Source organism: Equus przewalskii, chromosome X (assembly GCF_037783145.1).
Source record: "Equus przewalskii isolate Varuska chromosome X, EquPr2, whole genome shotgun sequence".
Taxonomy (NCBI): domain Eukaryota; kingdom Metazoa; phylum Chordata; class Mammalia; order Perissodactyla; family Equidae; genus Equus; species Equus przewalskii.
In genome coordinates, this window is record NC_091863.1 from 97,153,146 (window position 1) to 97,172,221 (window position 19,076).

Sequence of the window (19,076 nt, forward strand, 5' to 3'; positions counted from 1 at the left end):
CTTTGGGAAAGAAGGATAAATAAAACCCTTTAAGGGTCCAACCATTCAGAGGTTCAGTCCAGGGGTTGGTGTTGGTGGAGTAGCATATATTATATATGTTAGATTATATATATATATATAATGTGTTAGAATACGACATGTACCACCACGGAATATAAGAGAAGGTATCAGTGCTAGCAAGGGGGCACCTAGGAAGCCTTAAGCTATTGCAGAAATGAGGCTGTCTAGTCTCAAACCCCCGCCTCTTCTCCTTCTCTGATCCTCTACTCTGGTCAACTTTGACTTTATCCTTTTTTTTCCTTAAACAAATTCCAGAGATAAAGCCCATTCTTTCTCTTTCCTCTTTATTTTTCTCATTATTTATTATGAAATATTTCAGATCTACATAAAATTACAGAAAATACTACTATGAGCGTCCATTTACCCACAACCCAGCTTAAGAAGTGTGACATTACAAATACCATTGAAGCCCCCTGTGGAGCCCTCCCCAGTAGGATCCCCCTCCCTTTCTTTTCCCAAGAGGTAACCACCATCCTAAATGTGGTGTTTATCTTTCTAACACATGCCTTTCTGTGTGCTACATTTGTATCTGTCTTCAACATGCATGCCTTTTATGCTTTATGTGTATCCACAATCAATATATGGTGATTATATGTTTTATTAGACTTCGTATACATGGTATCAAAATGTTTGTCTCCTTCTGGAACCAGCTTTTTCCCTTATGCATTTTTCTGCTGCTATCACCCAATCTTAGTCCGTCTGTGTCTCAGCCACTGAGTTCTAGTCTCCTCCCTAGTCCCCCCTTGCCATCCTGTTCACTTGACCTGCCACAGTCCCAAGCCAGTGAATTAAGGCTGGTCCTACCCTAGGTGAGTCTCAGCTTCTTCCCCTCTGGCTCTAAACCAGTGCTTCTCAAACCTTAGCTGCATCAGAATCCGCTGGAGGGCTTGTTAAAACACGGTCACAGATTGCTAGGCCCACTCTCAGAGTCTCTGACCCAGTTTATCTTGGGTAGAGCCTACGAAATGCTGGGTGATGCTGCTGATGCTGTTTGGGGACGAAACTTTGAGAACCACTGCTCCAAATCAGTGTCTGGGCCCAGGCTTAGCAGCATCATCTGGCCTCCAGGCAAGCTGGGCCATCCACGAGGTTTCCTTCAAAACCATGCTCCAGAGCAGCGCTGCCTCATAGACATATAACGCAATCACATGTGTAATTTTGTTTTCTAGTAGCCACATTAAAAAAGTAAAAAGAAACTGGCAAAATTAATTTTAATAGTATATTTTAATTCAATATATTATCACTTCAACATGTAATCAGTATAAAATTATTAGTAAGACATGTAACTTTTTTTTATACCTGTAGCACATCTCAAATCAGACTAGCCATATTTCAAGTGCTCAGGAGCCAGATGTGGCTAGTGACTAACAGTGGACAGTGCAGCATTAAAGGCTTGACCTCCATCTCTCTCTTCACAAAATTATTTTAAACTTGACATTTTAACTTATTTTGAGCTACAATAAAATAATAAATATAGGCTTACCAAATGGTGGAAAGTGATAAGTCTTAATGAAGGTACAGTAAGCCAAAAAAAAAAAAACGAGGTAAAAGATTTGTCAGGATTATTTATGTAAATAAAATCTGCCTTCATTTCAGTTTATTAATTTAAAACAAATTTTTTAACTAGAAGAAATGCTGTCAAATATATCTGCAAAATGTAAGGGAAAAGTCAGATGTCAGTGGATGTCACTTTTGGGGTGATGAAGTTGGAATGAAATCAGTGTTGATAAAATTCCCTTGGGCTTCTAAAAAACGAAAAACCTAAAGGGTGAAGAGCAGGTTCTTTCTTCTTTCTCCATCTTCTTTCTATTCCTCCCAACTGCAGGATGAAATGAGAGAAAATTAACAATTATACAGCATCAGCCAGCACCAGTCACTTTCTAAATCTAAGAAAATAGTCAGCCCGAGTATAGCTGCTGCATCTGTGGGCTGTCTCAACGGGCAGAGAAGAACACCACGTTGTGCTCTTGTAACCTGCACCCTTGGCTATAAGGTGCTCGTGCAACCGATGGCTTCAATCATGCGATCATACCAAGCTTGTCTCCCTCTTGCCCAACACCACAAACGCTTTGCTTTTTTTTTTCCTTGAGAGGCCATTCTGGGATTTAAGGAACTCGTGTCACCTTAAGCGCCTGTGCTCATTCCACAAATGCTACTCCCTCACCCTCCCAGACCCTTGGTTTCTATATCTACCATATGACAAAGAGGCTGTTAGTATGAAAGTCACAGCTGTGAAATTGCAAAAAAGAAAAAGAAATATGTTAATCATTTAAATATACTCCAAGACAAGATATACCTTAAGACTTAATTACCAATTCAGTGATAAACAATAGTCACACTATGACTAAGTTTCTTGTCTTTTGACTGTCACACAAATACAAAAATCTACAAGTGGACAAATGTTTAGGTATTAATCATTGAATGTGGCCCTTGAAATTCTTGACGTTTTGCTCTTTGTAAGTAGTCACATTTTAAAAGGCGTTGTCTCCCCGTTAGTACAGGAGACTGCATTTCTGTAGCCAAGTCATGAAGGCCCAACTAGTGGACAGCACAGCTACTTTGGCTGCTGCTTCTAGGAATGTTTTCTAAACAAATATTGGTCTTAGCTACTGAGACATTTACTCCTTGTTAGTAGACTTACAGGTGGAGGACAAAGGACGTCACAAGAACCAATGAGTAGCCAGGAAGTGTACTGCGGTACAGAACGCATCTTACATTACTAGGTACACGAGTATTCTAGTAACATTCTAAGTGGATAAAATTGAATTTTAAACAAACATTTCCTTAATTAATTTACTGGAAGAATTAAGAAAAATAAAGCTGTCAGTAACAGGTAAATGCCAGGAATGGTTGGGTGATACTCAATTTAGACAGATACCTGGATTTTCTCGGTGTGCTGTCTGTGGGGTCCAGAGCGTTTTCGGGTCCTTCTTGTTTTTTGTTAAACTTCTCTTTTTCGTCCTTGTCTTCAGCGTCGTGGGCCTCTTCATTCGAGTTTTCACACCGATATTTAGTTGTTTCTGTAGTGAAGAATAATACAGATGTTGGGACCGGACATTCACAGAAAAAGTCCCAATTCACAAGGACTGGGGACATCCAGTACTGTCCCCTCGGGAGCAGCAGGCGGCTCGACGTAACTAAGAAAGGAGAGTTGGGCACCTTCCGGCCTACTGGTCGGAGCAGCGCTTGCACGGCCCTGCCTTTCCTCCGCTTGCTCGTTTGCGCGGTGGGTGACATGATTGCTCTCTTCCCAGGAACCCGCCCCGCTGTGCTGCTGGTTGTCTCTGGCCCTCGGAGAAGGGGGATCCCAGTGATCGGGGTCTCATGCATTCTGTATGCTTCCATCAGAACTTGCTTGTGCAAATACCTTTTGCTTCAAGGACAAACTCTATGGTGAAGCTCATTAGTTCCTGCAGCCCCTGGACATTTAATTTTGCCAGAGGCTCGCGTAGGCGGATGTTCATAATGTTTGGGGATCAACTTTCTAGAATCTCGAATCTGGGAAGCCACGACCCCCACACAGGCTTGCCATCTGCTGCCGCCCTGCCGCTTCCTCCCGCTCGCTTCCCAACACCACCGCCGGAGGCGCTCAGCTCCGCAAGCAGAGGCGGGAGAGGGCAGCGGGCTTTCCTCAAGACCCTGAAGGGCCTTCTGGCACCGGGCCCATTCGCCCCCCAGCGGGTTGGGGACCCCGACCCGCGGCCTCACCCGGGGCCGGCAGGTGCCTGGGCGGTGCCCACGGTGCCCACGACACGGCCCCGCAGCCCGACTGAGAGGCGGCCCGGGCCTCGGATGGACGCGCCCGCCCCGCGTCCGGGCCTGGCGCCTGGGCCTCCGCCCACCCCGCGCCCCGCGTCCCGGCCCCGCGCCTGGGCCTCTGCCCGCCCACCTCACGTCCCGGCCCCGCGCCTGGGCCTCTGCCCGCCCCGCGTCCCGGCCCCGCGCCTGGGCCTCCGCCCGCCCGCCTCGCGCTCCTCACCCTCCGGGGCGGCGGCCTCCTCCGCGGGCTCCTGGGTCGCGGCCTCCGCTCCCGGCTCCTGGGTCGCGGCCTCCGCCCCCGGCTCCTGGGTCGCGGCCCCCTTCCCCGGCTCCTGGACCGGCGGCAGGGCGCAGGCGGCCAGCTCTTGCGGCGCCGGCCCGCGGGGCGCGGGGCGCTGGGCCAAGCCGTCGGGAGCCAGAGGCCATGGCCGCAGCAGCACGTGGTTATTGTAGAAGAGGCGGCGCAGCAGCGACTGCGCGAACTCCAGGAAGAGGAGGCGTAAGCTCGCCCGCGGGAACTGCGCCGCGTCCACCGCCAGGCGGCCCGCCGCCGCCTCCTCGCCCTCCTCTGCCGGCTCGATGTCCGAGTCCTCCTCGGCGCTCCCGCCCTCCGGGCCGCCGGCCCCCGGCTCCCCCGCCGCCTCCCCGAGGGCTCCCGCCGCCGCCGCCGTGACTCTCGCCGCCCCCTGGGGCCCCGAGTCGCCGACCAGCCGGCCGCCAGGGCCCACGCCCCCGGCACGCCCACAGGCCTGTTCAGGCCACCTGCGGCCAGGTCTCCTTCTCCTGCGGCAGACATGGCGCCAGGCGGTACCTCAACTGGGGTGGCGATCAGGCTGTGGCGTCGACAGCAAAGATGGTGGCCCCCGAGGTGGCCGCCGCTGAGGGGAGGCTGTGGGCAGTGGGGCCCGGCCTGAGGCGGACCGACGGGGCGGCAGAGGAGTGCGCCGCTGAGGGGACAACAGTCTGTGGGGTGCCCGAGGAGGCCCCAGGGGCGAAGGGCAGGGCAGCAGTGTCAGGAGAGGCGCCTCAGACCGAAGCGGACAAGGCGCGAAGAGCCCGCTAGGCAGGTGACGGGGGCGGGGCCAGAGGTCAGAGGGCCACGCCCCCTCACCATGAGCTCCAAGCTCATTTGCTGAGAAGCGAGGATCGACATGCCCTGTGTCTAATGAATAACCAATGAATGACTCTTAGGTTCTAAGATTGCTCACAATCACCTCCCTGTTCTTTGAGGCCTTAGGGTCCTGCGCTACCTTTAGGTCCACGTAACTCCTGTCCTTTTAATTTTACAATTGTCCAAAAACTATAGTGGTCCGATATGGAGGCACTCTGGGCCATGTGAACTGTGAGGAATTTCACTTGGTAATGGCTCACGTGAATGGAGACGGTGTCATAAATTGTATAGCTCAGACCCTCGCAGTAGTAAAAACCTCTTAGGAAGGGAGAGAGAAGAATTTGGACCATTTAACGTGAATCGAACTAGTTGGAAAAGAATAGACAATTGAAATGGTTGCAGTCAGAACTGACGTTGAAGAAGTGGTAAATGACAGGAGATGGGAGATATATAGTGAACTCTTACAAATTCACTTCAAGCCTCTAAAGAATGAATAAAAAAAGAGATAACTTCTTTTAAAGGATCTTTTTAAAGGATCAGGTCATCTCCTAAGAGCTAAGCATGATAGACATTAAAAGATCAGACTTCCTAGGATGTTTCTGAGGCAATAGTCTTAAAGAGTTTTTATTGGTTTCAAAATCCACTTAAGTCCTCAAATGTAAGTAATTTGGAAAATTATGGAAAAATTAACTGCTATTTTATACTTAGTCTGTAAAAAAGTTTTGTAATATTAAAAATGTTTTTTGAAAAAGACATAGCAAATAAAATAATATTTGGATATTAAATTTAGGAAAAATACTACCAATAAATCACATCAAGGTGACGAGGGATGTTTTTTTCCTTTCATCAACACAACCAAATCTCAATGCTTTTATTTTTCCTCTGGTCCCACCTCAAGAATGGAGCATGGTATTGTCATAAATCATTGATTTAAATCTGGAAGGTAATGTAGAAAATCTGTAATCCAAAATCTGCACTATGAAGACAGCAAAACTGAGGCAAAATCCCAATCTGAGGTCTAGATTTGGTTTTAAGATTTGCCCTCTGGTGTGATCTTGGGAAAGTGACTTATCATTTCTAGCCCTCAGTTTTATCATCTGTTAAGTTAGAGGAATGATTACCTAGCTATCTTACAATGTTGCTCTGAGAATCAACTAAGATAATGAGGTGAAAGCCCTTTTTCATACTGAAATTTTATACATACAAGGTTTTGTTATATCAATAATAATCTTTCCATTCTTGAAAAATTGGCGGGAAGCTATTGAGTAGTCCCTCAGGCCTTTAGAGAGACTCATCTGACTTGGTTCTGGAGGAATCAGTTGTTTCCAGGTATATGGAGTTACACACTTCCTCCCTGGCTGAGTTCACACCCTGCTTTCAGTCAAGATTTGAGTGAGATAGGTAGATGTAATGAGATTGGATTATATTTAGGATATTAACCGTTTGTTGAAAATATTTTCCTACTTTGATTTTGCCATCAAATTGGTTAATATTTCTAAGTATGTAGTTTTTCATTTTTATGTTGCAAAATCTAATAATAGTTTCTTTTTCAAGGGTTTAACATCATTGTAAGTTTGCAAATCTTTTCGCATCCAGCGATAAATTTTATATTTTCTTCTTTTTGGAGGTCTTCTGAATGTTTACATGTAACTCCTTAATCCGTTTAGAATTAATACTGACACATGTAAGATTAAAATCTCAGTTGATTTTTATTTTAAACAGCTCAACTATAGCACCATTTATTGAGTAGTTATTCTCCTTTATAATGATGTGTGGCCATGTACCTTTTTGCACTTTCTACAAAGATAGAAGAGATGGAAGAGAAAAATGCATATTTTTCTAAAATTCTAGAGCTAGCAAGGCCTTTAGATATTGAATCTAAGCCCATTCTTTTTTTAAATGGCAAAACTAAGGCCTAGAGCAGCAAACTGGCTGCCCCAAGGTCGTGTCACTTAATGGAGGAGCCAGGACTAGAACCAATCTCCTGACCTTTAATTTGAAGTTGAGACAGGCCTACTTCTTATACATGCAGCTTCAGGAGAAACTTGACAGCAGAAGGTTAATTAACCAGGCACAAAGTAAATGGCCATGAGTTGAGGGTCTCTGAATGTCCCAGACCAGCCCTCCTGATCCCAGTCAATCAGCAAGTATTTACTAAGCACCTACATATAATGCTTTGTGCAAGACCTTGCCAAGGATGGAGAAGCAAGTGCCATCATCTCTGGCGATAAGCATCTCATAGTCTAGTTGAGAGAAAAGGACTGCATGTTGAGAATGCAAAAAAAGGGCAGCCCCTGACATTTAGAACTGGACTGGCACTCACAGCTGGGCCATCTTATTCTCCTATTGGACATACAGAATGTCATAGAACACCAACATCAGACAAGCTCACTCTGAGACAATGATAAGAGGAGACAAAACAAGGTCATTTTGTAGATTTAAGCAGTGACAAAAACAAGGTCACAAAATACTAAACATCTCCCTCTCTTGACCAAAATGAGTGTCCACCGCTTTACCCATTATAGCTCTATCCTGGTTCTAGGCTCCCCTTCCTGTAGATAAGATTTATGAAATACCACTCATAGAGTTGCCCCTGCTTTCTAACAGCATCTAATCTGGAGCAAACCCTCATTTCCTTCAAAACTTCCCAAAATAACTCAACCAAAATCCAAATCCTATAATAGGTTCTTTCTGGCACTTCTTACTGAGACACCACATGGTTCCGCGTGGTATGTGCTCTCCCTCACTGCAGTGAGTAATATACCCAGCTTGTTCAACTACAGGCGTGTTTCTATGGTCTTTGGCTGAAGGACGTTGACAATGTAAAACATTTCCATCTTTATACTGTAATATTAACTCAGCCAAGTGAGTCAGGAAGCATCATAATTGGTGGGCTTTTCTCAGAAAAGGTTTTCCAGAGGAGGGAGGACTTGGACTCAAACGATGGGCAAGATGCCCTGACTGAGGGTTTTGGTTATTTATTTATTTATTTTTTTTTGAGGAAGATTAGCCCTGAGCTAACATCTGCCGCCAATCCTCCTCATTTTTTGCTGAGGAAGACTTGCCCTGAGCTAACATCCACGCCCATCTTCCTCTACTTTGTATGTGGGACGCCTGCCACAGCATGGCTTGACAAGCAGTGCACGTACGTCCACACCCAGGATCCGGACCAGCGAACCCCAGACCACTGAAGCAGAACGTGCGGACTTAACCACTGCGCCACTGTGCTGGCCCCGCGCTGACTGAGAAGGATAGTGAAGGCACGACATTTTCTCCATATGGCCCTTGTAAAAATGTGCTCATAACCTAAGAGGGTCCTTGGCTATAAGAAAAGACTGAGCCTTGGGGTAGGGAAAGGAAGCGGATGTTGCTCCTGGCCACAGGGCAGACCTAGGTGATGTGATGGAAGTCCTATGGTGGGGAAGGTGTCTAACATGGCACCCCCATTTCCTACAGCATGCTAGGACCAGGGCTTCCTCCTCTCTTCCTTAGCAGAAACAAACACTCCCAGGTAGATTTTTTTTTTCCTACAAAAGCAGAGTATTCCTGCTTTCTTTACCTCCTTCCTGTCTCCATCCATTCTTTTTTCAAAACAGGGCCATCACTGTTCACTTTAGAGGAGATAGCGTGTTACCACAACCAAAACCAAAACCAAACAGAAAACAAAAACCATAAAGGGGGCCAGCCCCGTGGCCGAGTGGTTAAGTTCATGCAGTCTGCTTTGGCGGCCTGGGGTTTCTCCGGTTCAGATCCCAGGTCCGGACATGGCACTGCTGATCAGGCCATGCTGAGGTGGCATCCCACACAGCACTGACTGGAGGCACTCACACCTAGAATATACAACTATGTACTTGGGGGCTTGGGGAGAAGAAGAAGGAAAAAACAACAACAAAAAACCATACAAATGTCTTCCCAGGTCATGAAAATCTGGGCTGTCCACTTGAAGATACAGGACAAACACTCCAGACCCTAGTCATTCAATCATTCACTAAGCATGTATTAAGCACCTACTGTCTGCCTGGAATTATGATAGGGGTCAGGGATTCCCAGGTACCTAAGACTCTTGGCTTGTCCTAGTTCGTGTTCTAGAGGGCAAGACAGACACTTGGATAATGACGACACAGGTGTCAAGTACTATAACAGGGATAAGCACAAAGTACTATGGGAGCATGGGAGAGAGAATGATTAGCTGTGTCAGGGGAGAGGTGAAGGAGGTGGGTTGGTACCTAGGGGTGGGAGAGAGGATACTGCAGGTAAAGGAAGCAGCACGAACAGTGGCAGAGATGGGTGTGTACCTATTCAGGGAATGAAATAGCTGGAGCATTGGGCAGAGTGGTAGATGGGCCTTTAAAGCAGATTGGGGCCATGAATGTTTCAGTAAGGAGTTTGCCTTTGTCCTGAAAATAGGTCTCTGCCTTCCAAACAAATGACCATTGAGATGCTGGCAGAGTTAGCAGAATAGTTTGTGGTGCATTCAGGAACGAATAGAGTCAAGAAAAGGTCTGCCAAGGCCTTCAAAGCTCTTTCCAGCAAGTGTTAGTATCCACAGTTTTTCTTTTTATAAAAATAACACATATTCTTTGTACAACAGATTAATAAAACACATAAGCCAAAACAGGGATGCAAAAATCACACACATCAGATCAATAAGATAACAAGCAATAGAAAAATGAGCAAAGGACAGGGATAGATAAATCATAGATAAATACAAATTGTTTTTAAGCATATGGACAAATAGCTTTTGAACATATGGACATATGCTCAAACTCAATGCAAATTAAAATTATATTGAGGTAATGATAATCGTTAGCAGTTAGTAAATGCTCATTATAGGTTGGGCACTATTTTAAGCACTTACATAGATTATCTTATTTACTCCTTGCAACTACCCTATGATGTGAGTACTATTATCCATCTTTTGCAAATGAAGAAGCTAAAACAGAGGTTTAGCGACTTTCCCAAGGATACACAGCCAGTAAGGGGCAGAGCCTGAATTAAGAAAATAAAAATCACCCTTAATCTCACTACCCAGAAGTAATCACTCTGCTATTTGATGCATAGTTCAGTTTCATTTTTCCAAGTTGTTAAGAAACTATAATTCTTAACTCTCCTCTGTGACTAGAAATTCCTTCTCCCCATCCTTAAATAGGAAGTTGGCTGTTGATTGCAAATAGATATTCTTTATCACGTTAAAGTTTCCTGTTCCTCTGTTATTAGTAGCTGTGTGGTTTAGGGTAAGCTATTTCTCTGGTCCTCAGTTTCATCTCTTAAAAAAGTTAATAGTTGGACAGCTAATCTTTGACAAAGGAGCTGAGGGCCTACAATGGAGGAAAGAAAGTCTCTTCAACAAATGGTGCGGGAAAACTGGACAGCCACATGTAAAAGAATGAAAATCAACCATTCTTTTTCACCATTTACTAAAATAAACTCAAAATGGATCAAAGACCTAAAGATTATGCCTGAAACAATAAGTCTTCTAGAAGAGAATATCGGCAGTACACTCTTTGACATCAGCTTCAAAAGAATCTTTTCGGACACCATACCCCCTCACATGAGGGAAACAATAGAAAGAATAAACAAATGGGACTTCATCAGACTAAAGAACTTCTTCAAGGCAAGGGAAAACAGGATTGAAATGAAAAACAGCCCGCTAATTGGGAAAAAATATTCACAAGTTATTTATCTGACAAAGGGTTAATCTCCATAATATACAAAGAACTCACACAACTCAACAATAAAAAATCAAACAACCCAATTACAAAATGGGCAGGGGACATGAACAGACATTTCTCCAAAGAAGATATACAGATGGCCAATAGACACATGTAAAGATGCTCATCATCACTAATCATCAGGGAAATGCAAATCAAAACTACACTAAGATATCACCTTACACCTGTTAGAATGGCAAAAATATCCAAAACCAAGAGTGACAAATGTTGGAGAGGCTGTGGAGAAAAGGGAACCCTCATACACTGTTGGTGGGAATGCAAACTGGTGCAGCCACTATGGAAAACAGTATGGAGATTCCTCAAAAAGTTAAGAATAGAAATACCTTATGACCCAGCCATCCCACTACTGGGTATCTATCCTAAGAACCTGAAATCAGCAATTCCAAAAGTTTCATGTACCCCTATGTTCATCGCAGCATTATTCACAATAGGCAAGTCATGGAACCAACCTAAGTGCCCAGCAACTGATGATTGGATAAAGAAGATGTGGTATATATATACAATGGAATACTACTCAGCCATAAAAAAGGACAAAGTCGTCCCATTCACAACAACATGGATAGACCTTGAGGGTATTATGTTGAGTGAAATAAGCCAGACAGAGAAAGACGAACTCTGTATGACTCCACTCATAGGTGATAGTTAACATATGGACAAAGAGAACTGATCGGTGGTTGCCAGGGAAGGGGGGTGGGGGGAGGGCACTAGGGGTGAAATGGTGTACCTACAACATGACTAATAATGATGTACAACTGTAATTTCACAAGGATGTTAACTTTCATAACCTTAATTAAAAAAAAAGTTAATAGTTACTACCCCACAGGATTCTTGTGAAAATCATATGTGATAATATACAATGAGCATTATCACAATTAAGGGGTACTAGTGAGGTTTGTAAGGGTCTCTGCTTTTTAAGCATACAGTTCTTTCAGAGGAAACAGAATTCTAATTTGGTCCTCGTGTCCACCTTCAATCAGTAAATGCTTGCCCTCTACATAGAAGAAATTCCTAGAAATAAGTGCCTGCAGGCTCCCCACCTCATTCTTATGTTCTTAGTCATTTTCATGGGACTCTCCCTCCCAGATTGTCCCACGGCTGCCTCCTTCTTGGAATTCAGGTTTTAGTCATAGAGCACTCACAGGATCATCCCTGACCACCTAACTAAGGCTGTCACCCACTGCCACCCCAGTCACTCTCATATGACCACCCTGTTCTATTTCCTTCATAGCTTAAATGGGAAAAAATGGGGATTTTTCCCATTTAACTAGTTTTGTCTTTGTTTTTATTATCCCCACCCCCAAGAGGTAAATGCCACAAAGGTAGGGCTTATTGTCTTTTTTTCTTCACTGATATGTCCCCCAAACACCTAGAACAATGCCTGGAACACAATAAATAGTCAAACTTTTATTAACTGACTATAAGCAACTTGCTTTCTCTATATTGGTTAATTGTACAAGGTGCAAAACCAAATGTTATTAGATCATAGGATCACATTTATGAATTGCGTGAGCCCCCAATAGGTTAGTGAGACTAAAATTGAGCCTTGAATTTCTGTAAACTGTTAGTACTGTCCTTGGATACCAGTACATCTCATATTGCCAGAGTAGGTATAACTATCCTTAGACTGAGGGGGCAACTTCATAGGAAAAACTGTCTTAATTTGACAATTAAAAGTGTATATAAGGGGCCGGCCCAGTGGCACAGCGGTTAAGTTCACACGTTCTGCCTCTTGGCGGCCCAGGGTTCGCTGGTTCGGATTCCGGGTGCGGACATGGCACCGCTTGGCAAGCCATGCTGTGGTAGGTGTCCCATATATAAAAAAGTAGAGGAAGATGGGTAGGATGTTAGCTCAGGACCAGTCTTCCTCAGCAAAAAGAGGGAGATTGGTAGGAGTTAGCTCAGGGCTAATCTTCCTCAAAAAAAAAAAGTGTATGTAATGTTGCATGGGATTATAGCAGTGTTAAAGTTTGTTTGCTTTGTGGTTAACTAACACTAAATTGCAACTTTTGGAGGTCAGCGAGTTTGGTCACCTGTAAGCCAACTTGCCGTCTTTACATAGTGTAAGTTAAAATCTTCTAACATTTTCTTCCTCCGCCTTGCCACAGGGCCTGAAATTTCCCATCTTAGCATCACTTCATGGGACTTTTCAGGGACAAGTACACTGTAAGCTAACATGGTATCACAACCTACCTGAAAGTATCCTTAACCAGGTATTACTTCAAGGCAGGGTCTTGAGGAAGTAGAACAGAAATTTTGAGAGGAGGCAAGGAATAAAGGAATGAAGAAAAGATCTGGAGCATAAGGTGCTCCCAGGGAAGGGAGGTCTGTATGGGGAGTGACAGTGGGTAACCCTGATTTTAGGTGCCTGGAGATAATGATGGGGCTGTGGAGAGGGACAGAGGTCACTGGAAAGAGGAGGGCATTGGAAAGAGAGGCAAAGGAGCTAGGGATGCAAGTAGTGTCCTATTTTCATAGCTTTGCTTCAGGCCAGCTTGTCTTTGGAGGTACTTGGTACTTTAAGACAGAAAGATGAATGAGACCCTTTGAGGTTCCAACCAATGAGGAGCTCACAATGTAGGAAGCCTGATGTAAAACAGGTTATGAAATGCGCTATTAGAACATGTGAGAGCGGAAGTTATCAATGTCATCCAGATTCGATATCTAAGTAATCTTCACTAAATGTAGAAACAAGGCCTTCTCCCCAAACTCATGGGTCACCTTCCTTTTCTCTGATCAACTGCATTTTCACCTACTTTCTCATCTAGATTCTAGAGATTAGGCCCATTTACTACTTAAAGTCACACATAAAACTATAGAAATATTAATATGAACACTAGTATGAACCTCCTTGGCACTCATGTAACTTCTCTCTAGCTTAAGAAATAAAACGTTAGAAATGGAGTTGACGCTCTGCACATCCTATCCTCAAATAGTAACCAGTATTATGAAGCTGGAGTTTCATTCCCATGCACATCTTTACTTTGCCTATGTTCACTGGAATGAAATATGTGTTGTTAAATATACACTTATATCCCAAAGTATATAGTATTTCTGCATGTTTTAAAACTTTATATAAATGGCATCATAGTATCTGTATTCTTCTGCCACTAGCTTTGTGCCTTACACTTTTCTCCCTTAGCACCACCCAATCATTACCCTGAGAGAGGTATGTGGCTCAGGCCCTAGGGAGTTCTAGTTTCCTCCCCAGCTGAGTCCTTGCCATCCTGGTCAGTTTACCTGTAGCACTTTCAAGCCAGTGACTAAAGGTTGTTCTTTCCTTAGGTGAACGTCAGCTTCTTCCCCTGTTGTCCTAAGCCAAAATACAGGGCTGGGCTCAGCTGCACGACGTACCCACCAAGATCATCACATTGGGAGCCACACTTTGAAAACCACTGCTCTAGAGCATCTTTTTTTCCCTTGATAATTTAGCCCTCCTTCAACAAAATAGTCTGATACGAGTTTACAAAAAGGTGAAAAGATAGCATTCCTAGCAGGTCGGGTGGTGCAAAAACTGCTTTGGTAACAGTTTAAATGTACTTTATGATAAAGTAAAAAGTGAAGACTTTATTAGTACCCCAGTGATTAGTCACCTGACTATAACTAAGTTTCCTTTAACAGTCAATACAAAAATCCTCAAACAAGCTAATAGTTACTGAATATGGTCTGACTGGAACTCTTAACTATGCACACAGTCAGGTCAAAAGTGTGTCATTTACTAGTTAGTACAACAGACTACATTTCTACTACACAACGATGAAGGCACAAGTCATGCAAGCTGGCTTGAAAAATACTTCACTTGGTTTCTCGGGAACGTTTTCTAAACCACCCCTGGTCTCCGTTAAGTATTCTGATATTTTACAGCTGTAGTCTTATGACTATGACAAAAGTACTTCACAAGCTCTGGAGGGTGGAAGTTCAAGGATGCAGTGAGTTCTGTATCTGGCAGAAGAGTGGGACCATTGAAATTCTAAGAAGAAAGCATTGGTTTTAAAGTCTTTAAAAAGCTTCTTATTTAGCCATCTAGAAAATTTAACAAATGAGGCTGTAAGCAACTTGGTATGTTTAGGGTCCTCTTTAATGATATATCACACACCGGACTCGCTGCAGCTTGCACTCTGCAAAATAGTGTGTTTTAGGGTACTTCTTCCACTTCTGGTTAATCTCTTTCTTCCTCTTCCTTTTCTTCTTCTCACCTGGTTCTTCCCCTGTGTCATAGTCGTCATCATTCTATGTGCCTTGTCCTGCCAAGTATAATACGGATCTTGGGACTGGATGCTCATAAAAGAAGAACCCCAATTGAAGATCTTCAAGAATTTTAGCCTTAACAACCCCACTTAGGATTCCAAACTTGGGCATTTCAGGAGTACAAAAATAATTAAAGAATGAGTCTTTGGAAGTTGCTTTGTACACTGTTCTAGAAGTCCCATTTCCTTTGCGATCCTGTTCTTAATGCATTCTGAGTGATATTCTTCTCCTTCTCCCAATGCATTTGGCACCCAATGCAGCCTGTAACCTGTGGCTCATGAGAAAAGAAGGGATCAGAATCATCCAGGTATGACCTCATTATATATGTTTTAGTCAACACCTCATTTGAGAAATATTCATTGGGTTTCAAAGAGAAATTCTATGGTGAAACTCACAGGCTCACTAGCAACTGAGGACTAGAGCCAAATATCTTTCAGGAGCTCTAAAATAGGTTCATCAGGTTCCAAACCACATTTCAGAGCAACTCTGCAGTCTTCAAAACTTTCCACCCACAAATAAAGAATTCTTTTAGGGTAGATCTTACCTTCAGACCTTTTCTCAAGTTTTGTCTTTATTTCCTCAACAACTGTCTCCTCGAGACCTGATTTCCATCTATTTATTTCCATTTATTTTCATCTTCTGTTGGCTCATAAGATGATTTTGATCTCTTATCAAACAGGTTGATAGGCATATTTTCTCTCAGTGTCATGAATTGCTTTATGATGTTGGATTTTATTTTGCCTGTTCTATCTGGAATTTTCTGAGGGCATTAAGTCGCTGCTTAATGACACTAGGCAAATCCTGAAAGAAGTTTGCACATGCTCCAACTGAATCACCTCATCTTTCTTGGAAATCTACATCAGGTTGAGGAATTTGCCTCTGCTCAACAGTTGTTTTCTTCCTTCCAGTCCTCAATAACACGGTGGGCCCCCTCTTTTGTCCCACCTTCCGATGCCGGTGCCACAGCCTCCTTGGGAGAAAAGCAGAACCTCCTGGGCACAGCGTGAGGCTTTTTTTGCTATCTCACCTCAGTGCCTTTATCTTCCTCATTATTATCTGTGAGGCCAAGTTGCTCAAGTGTCCTCCATCCCCTAAGGAAGACAGGAAGCCCAGGAGCATGTGGATGGTGACAGATGACGGGCAGGCCCTCAGCACCATATTCTATCTTTCTGGCACCATGTCGCCAGATCCCTCCTCTTGGCCTTCAGGAGCTGCCGCCTCAGCATCGAGGTTAACATCTTTAACACTCCCCTGGACATTGCCATTCTGCCCTCCTCCCTCCATCCTTCACATTAGCCACTTCTCTTTAGGCAAATGGAGCTGGTGTCATGTCGCTTTCATCAGACATGTTGGGGGAACCTAGATACTTCCTGAGTAGCTACGGCTGGGAAGCAGTGGGTGTCACAGGTGACAGCAGACAATGAAGGTGGCAGCAGTGGTGCTGCTGGACTGAGGGCGATGGGCTGCTGCTGAGGTGTGACGGCCACTACTGCTGGGTGACCGGGATTAAGCGATGATGGCTGAGGAGCACAGACCTTGCCTGCGACTGAAAGTCGGGGCGGCCTCAATGCAGGGCAGGACTAGCAGATTCCCTGTCAGCCTTGAGCTGGCATTTAAATCTGGCCAAGGTCAAGGCAAGGCAAGGGGGAGCAGCCAGGCTCCGGAATGGTCAACAGTCGCCCCCTGCTGTTGCCTCTAGCAAGCTTCCCAGGTCTGACTTGCTGAGAAGAGGTAATTGACAGGCCATCCCTTTGTTGCCTCCCCGACCCCCACCCCCACCCCACTGCCTCCAGTTTGCTTTTGTGATTGGGGGCTCATTGCTCCTCTCTCCCCGCAGACCCCAGGAAGAAAGCCAAATTTATGACTACCAATATGCCGTATGCAAATGGCTTGAGACAGGTAGCTTTGAGAAACACAATAGATATAAATTCCACAAGGGGGAAGGGGTGTTTCCACCCACTAACACAAACTCCAATTAAACTTTTTTTTTTAACCTTTTGGTCCCAGTCAAGAAGACAGCATGGTTTTGTGCAAAATGCCCTGGAGATTAATGCTCAGGTATTAATGAAAATGGTTTAGGTCTGGGAGGGACCTTAGGAATCATGGAATCCAGTGATTCTTGAACCTTGAGTGTGCATAGGAATCACCTGGAAGGCTTGTTGGACCACAGATTGCTGCCCCGCATCGCCCCCTCACCCCACAGAGGTCAGGATTCTGTGGGGTCTGGGGTGACCTGAGGATTTGCATTTCCAGCAAGTTCCCATGGGAGGCTGCTGCTGGTGGTCCGGTGGGCTGCACTTTGAGAACCACAGGTCTAATCCAACTTCCTTATTTCACAGATGGGTCAACTGAGGCAGAACCCCAGCTGGGTTCCAGAAATGGTTTTGACACTTACCAGTTGCTGCGACTTTGCAATCTCATCCGGCTTCTCTGTGCCTCAGTTTTCTCATCTACCAAATTAGGGTGATGACCTCTGTCCTGCCTGTCCTCTGAGTGGTTTAATTTACAGGGTGGCTGCTGTTGGGTAGTTACTCAGCCTTCAACAACAACCCTCTAATTACCTAACCATTTGCCCCACTGGCTACTGGGTCAGACTTTACACCCTGCTTTCCCTTTTGTCAAGGACTGAGAGAGGGAGATGTTGTCAAATTGGGGGTAGGACATAAGCCACTGTTCTTTTTGTTGTATTTTTCTCATGTTGCATTTGTCTCTTATGTTTGTTAATGTTTCTAAGTATATTGGTTTTCCTTTTTTGTAGAAGTTTCCTGGTCTTTTCTTTTTCTATTTCTTCCATGCTGATGATTAGACCGTGCAAGTATATATTTTCTTCTCTTTCTTTGGTGGATTTTTTTGGTGAGGAAGATTGGCCCTGAGCTAAAATCTCTGCTAATCTTCCTCTGTTTTGAATGTGGGATGCTGCCGCAGCATGCCTCGATGAGCAGTGTAGGTCAACGCCCAGGATCCGAACCCATGAACTCTGGGCTGCTTCCAAAGGGCAGTTCATGAACTTAACCACTATGCCACAGGGCCAGCCCCTCGGTGTGATTTTTTTTTTTACCATATATATCCTTATCCATCTCGAGTTATATTGACACGTGATATGAACTTTGGATCTCAGTTGGCATCTTTTTTCCCTAAACAGCCAACCTTGGCATCATTTGTTGAGTAATTCCTTTCCCTAGCCTTGATGTATATCTATGCACTCTTTAACACTTCCAGGAATGTAGAATAGGTGGGAGTGAGATTTGTGTCTAAAACCATTTCTTTTTCAAATGGAGAAGCTGAGGCCCAGGACAGCTAACTGCTCTTCCTAAGGTCATGCTAGTTAATGGAGAAGCCATGACTAAAACCGGGATCTCTGACTTCTAATCTGAATTTGAGATAGGTCTGCTTCTTGTCTATCTAACTTTAGTGGTCGAGATTGGCTAATGTCTCTCTATTTTTTTTGTCATCTGGGAATATAGCCTGTGTTATTTGATCTTCTAGTATTTCAAGAGCTGCTGATGACCATATTTTAATGTGATTTCTCCTGAATTTTAAATTACTGTTTGGGCCAAACGCAATATGCTTTCAGCCCACATGTGACCATGGGTTGCTAAATTTTTACCTTTTAAAAAGCTGCATTGTCACGGGATTTGTAGCCTAACTTCTGTTCTAGCTATTGCAAACATGGACCATCCAGCTAATATCAGGAGAGAAGCATTTCCTTATTGCTTTTATTTCTCTTTCTTCTCCAAATAACCCAGCAGAGCAACTTGTATTAGAGTGTTCCTGTAAGACACCAGCTGAATTAGATTATCTGAATTGGTTTATGGCATTAATGCCATTTCTGATAGTTCCCTGATTTTATTGACTTGAATTGTAATCTAGGATTAGACTAATATGTAGCAGGTTACCCTTCATTATGGTTCCTGGAGTGATGAAAATCCCAGGCCCGTAATCAACTTAGTGAGATACGGTGATCCCAGCGTGCTGGATTTGAAGGGAAACCAATGTGGTGATTGCATACTAGTGCCTCTTCCTCTCATTTAACCTCACTTTAACTCAGACAGCCCTGGCAGAGCTTTCAATATCTGTCCTTATCTATAGTAGTTTTGCAAACATATTTTGAATCTTTTGACTTCCTGCCTGAATTACTGTTGGCTATCAAATGTGCTATTAGCATTTAG

The 19,076-nt window shown here is 44.2% G+C and overlaps 1 protein-coding gene across 1 annotated transcript; it reads right to left on the bottom strand.

Annotated features, from left to right (window-relative positions):
• Window positions 1-1,265: 1,265 nt before the first annotated feature.
• Window positions 1,266-17,092, bottom strand: LOC103545371 (cancer/testis antigen 47A-like). Its single transcript, XM_070605326.1, has 4 exons — window positions 17,055-17,092; window positions 4,040-4,602; window positions 2,939-3,080; window positions 1,266-1,879 (listed from the first exon to the last, which is right to left on the bottom strand). The coding sequence occupies exons 1-4, from the start codon at window positions 17,090-17,092 to the stop codon at window positions 1,867-1,869; spliced, it is 756 nt and encodes a 251-aa protein (XP_070461427.1). The 3' UTR covers window positions 1,266-1,866.
• Between the last annotated feature and the right edge of the window lie 1,984 nt (window positions 17,093-19,076).

Excerpts from the sequence above, each read along its gene's own strand:
- LOC103545371 (XM_070605326.1), bottom strand. The coding sequence starts at position 17,092 with ATGCGGGGCAGCAATCTGTGGTCCAACAAGCCTTCCAG. Across the intron at positions 4,603-17,054 it reads TGGTCCAACAAGCCTTCCAG|GAGAAGGAGACCTGGCCGCA; the intron begins GTGATTCCTATG and ends TGTCTGCCGCAG. Across the intron at positions 3,081-4,039 it reads GGAGGCCGCCGCCCCGGAGG|AAACAACTAAATATCGGTGT; the intron begins GTGAGGAGCGCG and ends TCTTCACTACAG.